Source organism: Natrix helvetica (genome assembly GCF_964273705.1).
Source record: "Natrix helvetica genome assembly, chromosome: 1".
NCBI classification, from domain to species: domain Eukaryota; kingdom Metazoa; phylum Chordata; class Lepidosauria; order Squamata; family Natricidae; genus Natrix; species Natrix helvetica.
The window spans coordinates 258418497-258432940 of NC_138548.1; the positions used below are offsets into that span (position 1 = coordinate 258418497).

General features: G+C 44.7%; 1 protein-coding gene across 2 annotated transcripts in view; it reads left to right on the forward strand.

Moving 5' to 3' along the window:
• Positions 1-14104, forward strand: part of NOTCH3 (notch receptor 3) — an 83186-nt gene extending 69082 nt beyond the window's left edge. The window contains exons 23-34 of one of the 2 annotated variants that reach the window (XM_081966999.1): positions 1847-2098; positions 3305-3417; positions 3825-4366; positions 4714-5034; positions 6555-6703; positions 6832-7051; positions 7727-7865; positions 8110-8272; positions 8563-8867; positions 9963-10110; positions 10882-10979; positions 11443-14104. In XM_081966999.1, coding sequence (XP_081823125.1) covers positions 1847-2098; positions 3305-3417; positions 3825-4366; positions 4714-5034; positions 6555-6703; positions 6832-7051; positions 7727-7865; positions 8110-8272; positions 8563-8867; positions 9963-10110; positions 10882-10979; positions 11443-12690 — 3698 coding nt within the window. In that variant the 3' untranslated portion in view covers positions 12691-14104. The remainder of the gene's footprint in view (positions 1-1846; positions 2099-3304; positions 3418-3824; positions 4367-4713; positions 5035-6554; positions 6704-6831; positions 7052-7726; positions 7866-8109; positions 8273-8562; positions 8868-9962; positions 10111-10881; positions 10980-11442) is intronic. The other variant, XM_081967000.1, reaches the window with a different exon arrangement.
• The last annotated feature ends 340 nt before the right edge of the window (positions 14105-14444 follow it).

Here is a 14444-nt window from a genome sequence, read left to right on the forward strand (position 1 = left end):
AACATTGTTAATATTTTTAGGTTGAAAGCAAAAGGCACAGAGGGACATATATTAGATTTAACCAATGCAGCTCTGACTTTCATTTACTTATGTGAAGAGGAGATCTGGATTTTTTCTTAAATCACTTAATAGAGAATATGAGCTCATTTGAAAGAACTGGACTTTTTCCAACAGTGATGAATAGTTGATGACTTTCCTGGTGTCTCTGAATATAGACTTTCATTAGTCTCTAGCCATCATGGCTGACCATCAGAGATTATTGTAATTGATTCTCCTGTGCGCTGCTTGGGGAATCCAAGCATGGGTTAACTTTGTCCATTAGCCTAGAGACTGAGTTATGTAATTGTTGACCACACCTCCTCTGACTGGGATAGTTCAGTTTTTTAACTCAGTCCAGCCTTAAAGAGACGCAAAAAACTTTCCTCTAGATAATAGACAAAATTAACTCATTGGACTCGGATTCTTCATGCTACCATATTCATCATGGAACACAGTTTGATTGTGGATTGCCGGAATTTGTTCGCGTTTGAATTTAAGGACCTTGCGGTTCCTTGAGGCTCTAGCGGACAGAGGAACGTTCGCCAGGAGGATTGCTTATCGGGCATTTGAACGGGTTTAAATCAGAAGAGTCGGTTTGCCACTCTCAATCCTGATCAGTGGCTATGGTGAGAGTCAGTTTGCCGCTCTCGAGTAGGCGCGGGGGTGAACGACCCGCTTGTTGCCACCTCCCATCCTCTGGTTGCTGCGGGGAGAGGCAGCATGCCATTCTCTCCAGCAGGCGCAGGCGCGATCACCATGCATCGGATGGCCGTTTCCTAGCGTTTCAGAGCCTTGCCGCTGCGATGTCATTTCGGCAGCCGGAGCCTTTCCTTCCAGATAGAGAAGGACGGCGGCCATTTTGGAGCTAGTTTGAATTTTGCGCCGAAATAGTTGCTAGCGCTGGCCATTTTGAGCTGTTAGTAGCTTCGCGCCAGAGAACAACAGGAAGGGGCGGAGTTTTCCTTTCGCACTCAAACAGTGGTGGAGTACAGAGAGAGTCATTGTGCTGCAGAGGTCGGTTTGCCGCCATTCTTTTAGCACTGTATTGCATCATCGCCCTAACAGAGTCAGCTCGCCACTTTGATCACCGGTTTGCCGTTTTCAGATGTGAACTTGAAGCCTTCGGAACGCTTAAAACCACCCTCCAAGCAAACCGGAAGTGACTTCCGGTTTCCTCGGAGGATGGTTTTAAGCACTGAAGCCTCCGGAGGGGCAGGTCCCTGAAGCCTCCAGAGGGGCGGGGGAGGCTCTTTTTGCCCTTCCTGGGCTCCTATAAAGCCCCTGGAGCCTGGGGAGGGCGAAAAAAACATGTAAAAATGGGGGGTTGCGCGTTGCACACGTATGCGCACTGGGGGGTCGCGCATTGCATTATGGGTGCGGCACGCCCGCACACGACCCCCCTGAGCTCCCCCCACTTGTGGCATGCGAGCCAAAAAAGGTTCGCCATCACTGCTCTAGGCTAATGAACAAAGTTAACCCATGCTTGGATTCCCCTCGCAGCGCACATAGAAGGACCATTCAGGTAAGTCAATGATTGTTTCCTTTCCAGTGTTTCCATTCAGGTAATAAGAAAGAGAAACACTGCATTACAATAGCAACCTAATGCTGTCTTGAAGATCCCTTTCTTTGGTTACATTAGTAGTATTGATGGGAGCCGGAACTGAATACATTTTGAATAGACCAGGTGGTATTTTCTCACCTTCAGAATTGTTTTTTTCTTATCACAGGCAGTTCAAGAGGTGGGGAGATGTTTGGGGGACATAGTATTAGAATGTTTGGTATGATTGTTTGTTATTTATCTCTTTAGGTGTCTTGTGTGAAATAAACGAGGATGATTGTGCCACGAATCCTGTTATCCGTGTCCCCAAATGCCTGAACAATGGGACATGTGTGGACAGAGTGGGTGGCTACCGTTGCAGCTGCCCACCAGGCTTTACAGGCGAGCGTTGTGAGGGAGATATAAATGAATGTCAGTCCAATCCCTGCCATCCACGCAACACCCTGGACTGCATTCAAGAAGCCCGTGACTACCAGTGCATCTGCAAGCCAGGCTACACTGGTGAGTAAGGGTGCCAACAAGGCCAATGTGATGGATTCAATGGATAAGAATGTGTGAAGCTGGGCTGCAGTGGAGAGCAGAGAAGACAGGCTAAAATAAATGTCAGCAGGAAAAAGCATTAAAATTGTATGAAATGTTTTATGAGTTGCCCTTGGAAAGTCACTATTTGGTGACTCGGCTTCAAATAAAACCACAAAATGAGCATTCAGGCATTCTGGCAAGGGTGTCACAAGAAAATATTTTGTTTCTCTGTGTAATTGATCATCTATTTTAGCAAAGTAGCAGATGAATAAATATGTGTATGTTTTACCTAAACTTCTCTGGATTCTCATGAGTCATGAATTGTGTATCTTTTCACGTCTTTATGTATACTGAGGGCATATGCATCAAAGACAAATTCCTTGTGTTTCCAATAACACTTGGCCAATAAACAATTCTGTTCTATTCTAGTCTATTACACTTCTATTCATGTCCTTCATGATAATCTTATGGAGCAACTTAATGCTTTTAAATAATCACATATTTATTCTGCTGGAACCTCGCCAAGTACGGTTGATTTGTTTTTCTATTTGGTCTATCTCAAGTATATTTCTTTTGCATTTTTCAGATTGAAAGCTTTGCATTCTATGGTCTGTGGGGCATTTCCAGGTTAACTTTAACTTATAAGGTTAATATATATAGTCACTTGTGTATTCTATTTCAGCCTCGCTTTCCATTTGCTTGAGTTTTGAGTTTGATTTGTACTCACATTGAATGAGTCTAAGGTCACAAATGTATAGCTGTATTTTGCTGCCATTACATTTTCCTGATAGGGAATCTAAATTACATCTGATGAGATGGTGATCACAGAGAGACAACCTCCGGGAATTGAACTATAATTCCTAGAATTGGTTAGGTTTCTTAGAAATCTTGGGAGCTATGATTCAACAATAGCACTCATATACACAGAGGGAGGGAAAGAGGGAGAGTTTGGTGATTAATAACAGAAAAGTAGCTGTGCCTGACTGGTTGAATATTTTTGTAATTTATCCATAATTGGGAAAGAATATACTCAGTTGCTAGTTAAATGTTGATAAAGCTCAGTAGGCATTTATGTGAATCAGGTACAGAAGCTGGTACTAAAATATGTGTCACATTTAATAGAGTGATGGTGTTCTGAAAAGTTTGCTGTATCATTGGCAGAATAACATTTTTTCTCCCTTTTAGGCCGCCACTGCAAAAACATTGTGAATGCATGTGAATCTCAGCCTTGCCAGAATGGTGGGCAATGTAAACTGGCAGTAAACTTGCCTCTCGGATATACCTGCCAGTGCCCTCGGGTGAGTACCTAGAATAAGGCTATATGTTCGACACCAAAGTACATTCCCTGAGTATAAATATTATAAGCAGTTAAGCAGGAAGAGTGAAATAGGGAGGAACGTAAGCTGGGTACACTGAAGCTGTGCTATGAGTGAAGAAGCTGACATTTAATCATGGTCAGAATGCTATTCCTGTTTGGGGAGTATTAGAAAACAAGTGATTCCAGATCTGGCTATAGTTTCTACAAGAGAAATATATAGCATTATAGGTATATGAATGTGATTCTTAAACTTTGGGGTGGGAAAAGTTTTTCTTACCAGGGTGACAGTTGCAAGAAGGGACACACTCTACCAGAGATACTTTATTGATGGTTATTTTGTTTGTCTGACTTTCTTTACGATCTCTTCTTCTTATGGTTCTTTTTCAGAGCTACCTGGGCATCAATTGTGAGCGCAGTGTGTTCTCTTGCCGAGAATTGTTCTGTTTCAATGGTGGCAACTGCCGGCCTTCACTTCTAGGTGCCCACTGTTACTGCCTTCCTGGATGGACTGGACCTGATTGTCGCCTCCGTGCCAATAGCAGTTGTGTGAATCGACCTTGCCACAATGGGGGTATCTGCCATGAGATTGCCACTCCCCCTTATTTTCAGTGCCTTTGTCCTGGTGACTACACAGGTGTTCGCTGTCAAACTGCACGCACCGCACGGCCATCTCTGCACCCTGAGCTCCATTGTCCATTGGAAGAGTGTGCTGCAAAGGCAGGGGACTCCTATTGTGACAAGATGTGCAATAGCCCAGCTTGTCGCTGGGATGGAGGTGACTGTTCTCTTTTGGTGGATAATCCTTGGAAGCAGTGTGAGAGCCCTCAGTGCTGGCAGTTCTTCAACAATAGTCAGTGTGATGAACTCTGCAACACCGTTGAGTGTCTTTATGACAATTTTGACTGCAAGAATCGCGAGCGCACCTGCAAGTGAGTTCTGCTTACATCTTTGAAGGGGGAGCCTGTAGGTCATATTTCCCTAGTGCTTGTTAGAACTAAGAGTATGCATTCTTCTGCTAGATTAACTGAATGACACAGTGGGATTTTGTTCCCAACATGGATGTTGTATTTTCCTCCCTCCTTGTTCTAGATATCTTTATTTGGGGGGGAGGGCGAGCTGTCTCAATATATGTAATCCTGGTGACTCAGTTGGTTGATTTGTGGTGCATATGGAAAGGTATTCCCTGCAACTCCTTTATGGTTCTTTGTCAACAAAGGATACATTTTGTGTTACGATAGGATTTGTTTTACATTTCCATCTCCTTTCCCTTTGACAGCCCTATTTATGAGAAATACTGCTCAGATCACTTTGCTGATGGGAATTGTGACCAAGGCTGTAATAATGAAGAATGCGGCTGGGACGGGCTGGATTGTGCACGGGAAGTGCCTGAGCACTTGGCAGAGGGCGTTCTCATCATCACCGTGCTGCTGCACCCTGATGAACTGCTCCGCACCAGCACCATCTTCCTGCAGAAGCTGAGCGCCATTTTAAGGACCTCCCTGAGATTCCGCATAGATGAAAATGGCAACTACATGATCAAACCTTATTATGGAACTGGACGACGACTACGCAGAGAACTGGGCCAAGAAATAATTGGGTGAGTTTTATGTAGTAGAAAAAAAAGAAGTGTTTTGAGAGTAAGATAAGTAAGCTCATTTCATTATGAACTACAGGTCACCTAAGCTTATCAGCTGCCTTGGTCAATGACATTCAAAATTACGACAGTGCTGAAAAAAATAACTTATCACAGTGTTTCTCAGTCATGTGATTGCCATTATAGTCAATATGCTATGTCCTGTGCCTGACTTGTTCTCCCTACCACCTTGCAGAGGGGAGAGATTGGAGAGGAAGGGATTACAAGAGAACAAACAAGCATATGAAGAATACACATCAAAAAGAGTGTAGTTGGGGCTGGGAGCCAGGCATGCTAAGCCTGCTGCCTGGTGTACTCCCTATGGTGTGCCTGCTTGCTCTCTTGTAATCCCTTCCTCTCCAATTTCTTCCCTTTAGGAGGAGGGGAAGAAAAAAAAAAGAGGGGAGAGTGCCTACAGAAAATGTTATATTTCCCGCCATCCCAGAGCAGAGAGATTGACGAGGAAAGGATCACATGACAATAAGGAGGCACATAATAATGAATACACTGGGCTCTTTGTGTAGTGTGCTGTTAACTCCTTTCAGTGTGTATTTCCCCTACTTGCTCTCCTATAATTGCTGCTTTTCCAGTGAACCTAAATACAGCTTTTAATTCCCTTCTTGCTAAGTTTCCAACTTACTACTGCTTTGCTCCATGACAGAGCAATCAGTCCCCTATAAAATCTGTTGCTGAATAACGGTGCTTTGTTTTTTAAACTACATTAAAACAAGTTTCTTGGAGAGTGCCAGTTTTCCATTTGTGGTTGCTAAATGAGCGCTACCTATCTACTATAATCCCTATTTGTTAAGAGGCTCTAGATAGGGCTGTCCTTGAAGATCACTTGGAAGCTATAACTGGTCCAGAATATGGCCACAGAAAAGCAATGACAAGTATAGTTCAGGTTGCCCCTGCAACATCTCTGCTCTTCAAATTACCCCAGTTACTCCTGGCTTGCAGACTGCATTTCGAAATGCTGGATTTTATCTATAAAGCCCTACATGCCTTGGGGCCCATTTATCTCTAGGGCCACTTTTATCCAGTTGTCCCTGCCTGTCCTATAAAATCTGACGGTTAATAACTCTGCTTCATTTTTTTAAAAAAAGAACTACATTAAACAAGCTTCTTAAAGAGAGTGCTCGATCCCCAGAAGCGAGTTCATGACAATTAAACAGAGAGTAGCATAAAGAGATGAACAAATGGGATAAATCGGCTGTTACACAATGGTACAGCATGCCTTTTATAAAACTTAAAATATATTTGGGTTTTCAAAACGATTAATATAACTTAGAAGCAAGTTCATCCATAATTCACATTGGGGGAATGACCGCACTAAAACCAAATGTGTCCAGTCAGGCCTATTCCGTGGACTTAAGGCCGAACGGAGAGTAAAACAAAACGCAAAGGAGGTAACTGAACTTTTGCCTTTCCCTGGAATTCTCCGGGATGCTAAAGGAGACCCTGCTAAGCCTTGCCGCTTTCTCTAGGTCTGAGGTCACCCTTGAGATTGACAACCGTCTTTGCTACCAAGCTTCAAACAAATGCTTCCCTGATGCAGAAAGTGCTGCTGATTACCTCGCTGCCCTGTCGGCAGTGGAGCGTCTGGAGTTCCCATATCCACTGAAAGCTGTGAAAGGTTAGGTTGTTGTTTTCTTTTTCTTTTCTTTTCAACAAGGGGTATGGAAAAGGCACTTCAGGAAAGCAACATCGCTTGGTTGTTCTCTTTGCAGCCAAGTCTGTAACGCAGATCTATTGCTTCTTCAGGTGCAAAAGATACAGTCGGCCCGGTCGACCCATTCAAGTTACTGCCCTTGGTGGTGGTAGCAGCCCTCATTCTCCTCGTGATCCTGGTACTGGGCGTGCTGGTGGCCCGGCGTAAGAGAGAACACAGCACTCTCTGGTTTCCCGAAGGTTTCAGTCTGAAGAAAGAGAGTAGCAACAAGAACCGGCGTGAGCCTGTGGGTCAGGATGCCCTGGGCATGAAGTAAGAGGCCCTTATTCATTCAAGAGCTATCGAGGAACAATCTCACATCTTTGTTTCAGAGGCTTGTTAAAGAAAAGAGAAAAAAAAAAGCCTCAGGGGCATTCGCTGTCAAATCATGTTAATGTCTTGCTAAGTGACAGATTTAATGTGGCAAAACCTGCTGTCCTCTTCCTGCTATGTAAACTATTAAGGAAGAGATTTTTATTTTCCTACAATAACCCTAGCAACCCGGTGGGCTAATGGAGAAGGATTCCATCCCTCTTCTACCAGATTACGTGCCTGCATGGAATATTCTTACCACTTGTGGCCATTGTATGAATTGTTTGTAGCCGTAGCTATAGTATGTTGCCTCTGCTGTAAAGGATAGTCGGCTTTCTTCTATTTTACTTCGATGCTAGCCCTTTCTCATTCATTAATTAATTAAATGTATTGGCTGCCCTTTCTCATATCCAACAACTCTGGGCGGCTGAAAAACATTAAAACCATCCATCATAAAAAAATAACAGCGGATGAAAACCTTTTAATGGATAAAAACATGGATACAAGATGGCAAAAAAGGGAACCGGGCAGACGTATGTGCCTGCAGGTGGATGTTTGGGATATAGTCAGAGGTACGATTCCATTGCCTTTTATGCTCGAGCCTCTCATCTCACTGCATACGTTTTCCTCTTTCAGGAATATTGGCAAAGGGGAGAGCCTGATACCAGACAGCTCGGAAGACTGGCTGGAAGCCGAATGCCCAGAGGCCAAGCGTCTTAAGGTATTGCCTGCTCATTGTGAGACTTTGGCTGACTTGAGAACCGGAGCTGCAAAGGTATTCCAGCTCATATTCCGAACTATTCCATTGCCTCTTCTCCTTTCCTTCCCCTTTCTGGTTTTCAAGTCTGGGCAATGTTATACGCGCAGTTCTCTGTCAAGCTCCTGGTGGCCTAACCTGTTTGGTGTTTCCCAAAAAGGACATTGTAATCAGTACATGCTACATGCTATATAATGCAGACCCTGTAGAGGAAGTACGACTCTGTGTGATAACTGTTGGGCTTTGTGTTCTTCATCGCCAGGTGGAAGAGCCAGCCCTAGATTGCGAAGACCCAGTGGATTGCCGGCAATGGACACAGCACCACTTGGTGGCAGCAGATATTCGTATGCCTCCATCTATGGCCCTGACACCACCCCAGGGTGAATTTGACACTGACTGCATGGATGTCAATGTCCGTGGGCCAGGTAACACAAAACAGCTTGTTAGATGGCCACTGTACCACATGCCCTCTGGTGGAGTCTTTATAGACAACATTTGTTCGGTCCATGATTTCTCTCTTCGTGTCCTTTTCTTAATTTTAGCATATATTCTTCTTTTATAAAAACAATTGGATTGATTTTATTGTAATTTCTTTGTAGGAGTGCTGTGAGTCATTGAGAGATGATTGGCATACAGGTTTCATAAATGATGATTGCATTAGTTCAATAAAGAACAAACTACATTAAAGTCGTCTTTGATTGTGTTATCCATACAGATGGTTTTACCCCACTTATGTTGGCCTCCTTTTGCGGCGGTGGCATGGAGACTGATCTGGCTGAGGAAGAGGAAGCAGATGACTCCTCTGCCAACATTATCTCAGACCTTATCTGCCAGGGGGCTAACTTGAGTGCCCAAACAGACCGCACAGGGGAGACTGCGCTACATTTGGCGGCTAGGTATGCCCGGGCGGATGCTGCTAAACGCTTGCTCGATGCTGGTGCCGACACCAATGCTCAAGATAACACAGGACGTACCCCGCTTCATGCTGCTGTGACTGCTGATGCCCAAGGGGTCTTCCAGGTGAGCCTTGTCCTGAAGATATTTACTCACTCTATGAATGAACCAGTGGAGCCTTCCTACTTCTAGAGATATAATTTTTCTGTTATCCCCATATTAAGAGCACAAAGGCACGGGGTCTCTTTTGTTTTAATGTGATTTCAACTTAACTTAACTTTATTGGATTTCTAGACCGCCCCTCTCTCAAAAGAGACTCGGGGCGGTGTACAGTCATATTAAAATAGTTGAACAGTAAATATACATGTTATACAATAAATAAATTAAACATAGGACTGGAGGAGGTAGTAGAAGTTCCCTGTACAATTTAGTTAAGTTAGATTAAAATTTGTTAAAAAATTTTAAAAAGTTAAAAACATTAACCTTAAAAGCTATCCCAAATAAAATATCCGCCAGAAGGTAAGAGTAGAACTATAAGTGGGCCAGGCCGGCTAGTCGGAACAGGTGAGTCTTAAGTTTTTGTCGGAAGGAGCGGAAGTCGGTAGTAGTTCTAATATCGGGGGGGAGGTCATTCCAGAGGGTTGGGCCCATCACAGAGAAGGCTCTACTCCTAGGTGCCGCCCATTGGCATTGCTTGGTGGACGGCACCCGGAGGAGTCCCTCCCTGTGTGAGCGAATTGGTCGCAGGGATGTATGTGGTAGAATGCGATCCCGCAGGTAACTAGGCCCTGTGCCATGGAGCGCTTTGAAGATGGTGATCAACACCTTGAAACGCACCCGAAAATCCACAGGTAGCCAGTGCAGCTCGCGCAGGAAAGGTGTTATGTGGGAGTACCTAGTACTCCCCATGATGGCCCGCGCGGCCGCATTCTGAACTAGCTGTAGTCTTCGGGTACATCTCAAGGGGAGCCCCATGTAGAGAGCATTGCAGTAGTCCAGACGAGACGTTACCAGCGCATGAGTAACAATACCAACTGCGAATGTTGCAATCTAGTTTGTGTGACATCGATTTGTTAACCTCCGAGATACTCCCAAAAGACATCCCTAGCTTTCCCAATAACCAAATAGCAGTTGACTTAAATATTGTAGTGTAGACAGTACTACTTTACTACGTTGAATGACATAGTTTGCTCTTCTTCTTCCGCCTAACACTCTTGATAGATCCTGATCCGGAATCGATCTACAGATTTAGATGCTCGAATGGGAGATGGTTCAACTGCACTGATCCTGGCAGCAAGGTTAGCTGTTGAAGGCATGGTGGAAGAATTGATCGCCTGTCATGCTGATGTCAATGCCGTGGACGAATTGGGTATGTAATTTGCAAAATGAATTGGTTTAGTCTCAGTTTGTCTAGGCTTGGGACAAGTTACTTAACTATGTTCTATTGATTTCCACTACATTCCACTTTAGATTCTTAGGTAGCCGCTTCATAACTCATTTACAAGATTGCCCCAGATTGATTTAGTAAAGATGCTCATAATTCAACATACATATTTTTTAACCTTTCTAACCTGGCTACCACTCTCTTCCTTAGCTTCTTTTTTAAACACATGTTGATGAAATGTACTGCTGCAGAAGCTATACAGACAGCTGGGGAGAGGGAGAGACTAGAATATGTGATAAATATTAAAAGATTTTTGTTACGAAGATGACTTGTAGTTATTAATTAGAGAGAGGGCTTCATGACCAAAAATATTATGAACAATAGAATCTGCCAGTAGATGTATCCTTCCAGTCTTTTATAAATGAATGTATTAATTTTCCCTTGCAGCAAATAAACCATAGTTCTTCACGTTTTTATTTAAGTATTTTCTTGGCTACAGATCAGCTGATTTATTGGAAGATTTTTTTTTCTGTTATCCTCATATTAGCTCATGTTAAGAACACAAAAGCACAGTGTCTCTTAATGTATACAAAGCTGAGTGTTAATGGGCAATATGGAAGGTGACAATCTGGCATGATTGAAGAAAGACAATTCCTTAAAATTAGGAAAAGAGGTGTATTAGAAGGCGTTTAGAAAAATCTAAGAATTACTAGCAAGTGGCAAATACATTTATTCTCTTGATATCACTTCTACCAGGAAAATCAGCCCTGCATTGGGCAGCAGCTGTCAATAATGTAGAGGCTACAATTGCTCTGCTAAAGAACGGGGCCAACAAGGACATGCAGGACAGTAAGGTGAGTTCTCCAGTTGCCTTTTAAAAAACCACATTAGGACTTAATGGTCATAACGGTCCCCAGAGATGGAGCTAAGAGGGCCTAGCTCCCATCTTTTCTAGCGAGAAAGCAGGGCTTAGGCTTTTGTACCAGTTGGATTGATGTCCATCCCTCTTTTCTCCCTCTTCCATTTTGGGCTGAAAAATAATCATTTTAGTTTATACTTGTTGCAGCCTAAATGATACACTTGAAAATATATTCCCATTTGACCTGGAGATTTCCTTTAGAATGAGTTGGTCTTGAATGTATATGGGAGTATTGAGGAGAGAGTGATTTGTACAGTCACTCACTGCTATTGATTTAAATTGGCCATTTCAACAATGCCTTCAGGGACTGTTGGCAATATTTAGCAGGGAATTCTGGCCCTCTGAGAATGTCAAACTGTTTGTTGAATGTGGTCATGAATTTGCCTTCTCTGCAACAGGAGGAAACCCCACTGTTTCTAGCAGCTCGGGAGGGCAGTTATGAGGCAGCCAAAATTCTACTGGATCACTTTGCCAACCGTGAGATCACTGACCATATGGATCGACTGCCACGTGATGTGGCTCAGGAGCGCTTGCACCATGATATTGTTCGACTTTTGGATGACTACAACACTGTGCGCAGCCCACAGGGAGTCCTGCCTGGTGGTCACTCTCTCTCTCCTCTCATGTGCCCTCCCAATAGCTTCTTACCTAGCCTGAAGCCCACTCCACAGGGCAAGAAGAGCCGTCGGCCTAGCACAAAGAATGTGACAGCAGGAAGCAGTGCCAGCCTGGCACGGGAGAGCAAAGAGGCCAAGGCGCGTGCCAAGAAGCTCAATTTGGAGTGTCAAGGCTCTCTCCTGGAGAGCTCTGTCACCCTGTCTCCAGTCGACTCATTGGACTCTCCCTATGTGCCTAACCCGGCCTCACCTGGGGTCTTTCACACCGCCAATGCCTCGCTGTCAGTGCCCTCTACCCCTATGGTCCATGGCATGATGGACCCACCCTTTGCTGTCAGCCTGGCACGCCTTAGTGACCTAGGAGATGGCACTCTGCTTTCCATGAACCGCCTCTCTGTGCCACCTGGCCGCATGGGGCTCAGTCTAGGCATGGTGGGCCCTGTGGCCATGCCTTTTGAGTGGCGTGCCCGTGTTCCCACTTCTCAGTGCCAACCCATCATAGGGGTAGTCCACCCTGCTGCTTCCCATCCCAACCTGCACCAGCCTGGCCAAGCTTTCCCACCAGGATTGCTTCTGCCCAACCACATGGCCATGGGGCACAGCTCTCAGGGCTTGCCCAACCCAGCTCCAGCCCAGGCCAAGGAAGCTCCCCAGCCAATGCCTCCGCCACCAGCTGCTGTGCGCAGTAACCAACCTGTCTCACCCCAAGAGGGCCAGGGTCAGGTGGCACCACCACGCGGAGGGCCCCCACCATACCTGAAGGCAGCAGGGGTAGAGGATTATCCAACCCCACCATCGCAGCACAGTTATACGCAGGGGCAGGACGCAACACCCAAGCACTTCCTTCACCCTCCCAGTGAGCACCCCTACCTGACTCCTTCGCCAGAATCCCCAGAGCAATGGAGCAGTCCCTCTCCACATTCCTTGTCTGACTGGTCTGAATCCACACCCAGCCCAACTGTATTAGGGCCAAGCCACACCCAGCTTCCTTCGGCAGAGCCCTCCGCTAAAATGCAGGTGTTCGCATGAGGCCCTTGTTGTGAAACACATCCCAGAGGCCTAGGTCCCTCCGTGGCCCCCATTGGGGCCTGTGCCAGCCTTGGGGTTCTCATAATTGTGTTTTTATAAGAAAAAACTAAAGTGTAAAAAGTTTTTTTAAGAAAAAATAATGCCTGATGGAGGAGAGGAAAGGATGGCCTCATCATTCCCACACTGCCATGGAACTCAGGCCGGCCCTTTCTTCCCCTCCCATGTTGTCTCGTCAACTAGTTTTTTGGGGAACTTTTTTTTTTTACAAGAGATCTTTTTGTATAAACCTTGCATTTAACTCTTAAGCTTTTTTTTGTTTTTTTACAATGTATTCGGTATCAGATCCTGTTGCGTGCCATTCTTCTTCCTCCGGGTCTAGGGCTGTAAGGAAGAGAGAGAATTATATCCCTTGTTCTTCCTTGGAATGGTTTTGTCTCTTGGGCTGAGCAGCCACCTCCCCTCCCACCGTGTTGGGATGGGACTCTGCTCAAGGTATTTGTGTACTGGGTACGCAGCATTAGCTCACTGGCACTGCCGTCCAGAGGATCGAGTCACAACCTTGCCTCTGTCACACAGGGATCTAAGCCCCACAGCTCCATCCTCAAACTCGGCACTTCGTCACATTCCAGGTTAATTTATTCATCTTAAATTCTGCTGCACTCCCCATCTTCCAGTCCCCCCCTCCATCTCCCGAGTTCTTTCTCCTAATGCTAGCAATAGTCCTGGCGACTTTCTAGTCTCCAGAGTATTTTGAGCCACTCTTGTATTTTTATACCTGACCCTCTTTTGTCACCCCTGGATCTTACCTAAGGCTGCCTTTGACCAATCTTATGTTTTCATCAATGTCACACGTTTTGCCCCTGTGGTACTATAGGATCTTGAGGCAATCACAGATACGAGGGCTTCACTTTGGCATAAAAGGTACTAAGTTAATATAAAATACTTTTGTTTCTCATGAAGACTTTTGGCCCAGCAGTCTGATTTTGCTTTGTATACCCTACCTCCTTGTACCCTGTACATTCCAGTTATTCCTGGCTGTAAATATTGCTGGTGGGAGCAGTGGCATGGCAGGATCTTGTTCCCCTGGGCGACCACTGCTTTCTGCTTCCTTCTCCCTTTCCATGCTATGTAGCATAGTGGGGGAACGGCTCTGCCAGTTGCCCCCCCCCCTTGCCACCATAGGACCATTTCTAGCTCATTTTAAAACTCTTTTTTTTAAAAAAAAAATCCAGTGTAAAACAAGTAGCTTTAAAGCAGCTGGGTGCTTTCTGTACAGAACGGCTTAAGCCGTGGCATAATAAACATAGCTAATAAGGAAACTGCCTTCCCTTCCTCTGTGTCATTTATTTTCCATTGTTTATTTAGACTGTGTAACAATACATTAAAGAATGTACAAATGTTCCACTAACAAAAATATTGCCTTGTTTTCTTTCCATCCAAGTCAATTCAGAGTACCAACAATTGTTCTTTCACTACAAGACACATACACTATGGCTATTCTCTGACTGGTTCGGTATGAACATCAACATTTGGACAAAAACTTTTAAAGAATAGGCCAACTCTTGAGTCAATATTCCATTGTGAGAGTTTGCAAAGAGTGAAGCGCTTAGACAGCCGGCATAATTTAAATTAGAATGTTTTGAACTTTTCCTTCCCAACAGCGATTTTTTCGACATTCATTTTCTGCTACTGAAATATAGTAGCTATTATGTCTTGCATTAGGCTTCCATTGGGGGTGGGGGGAGAGGTGTGGT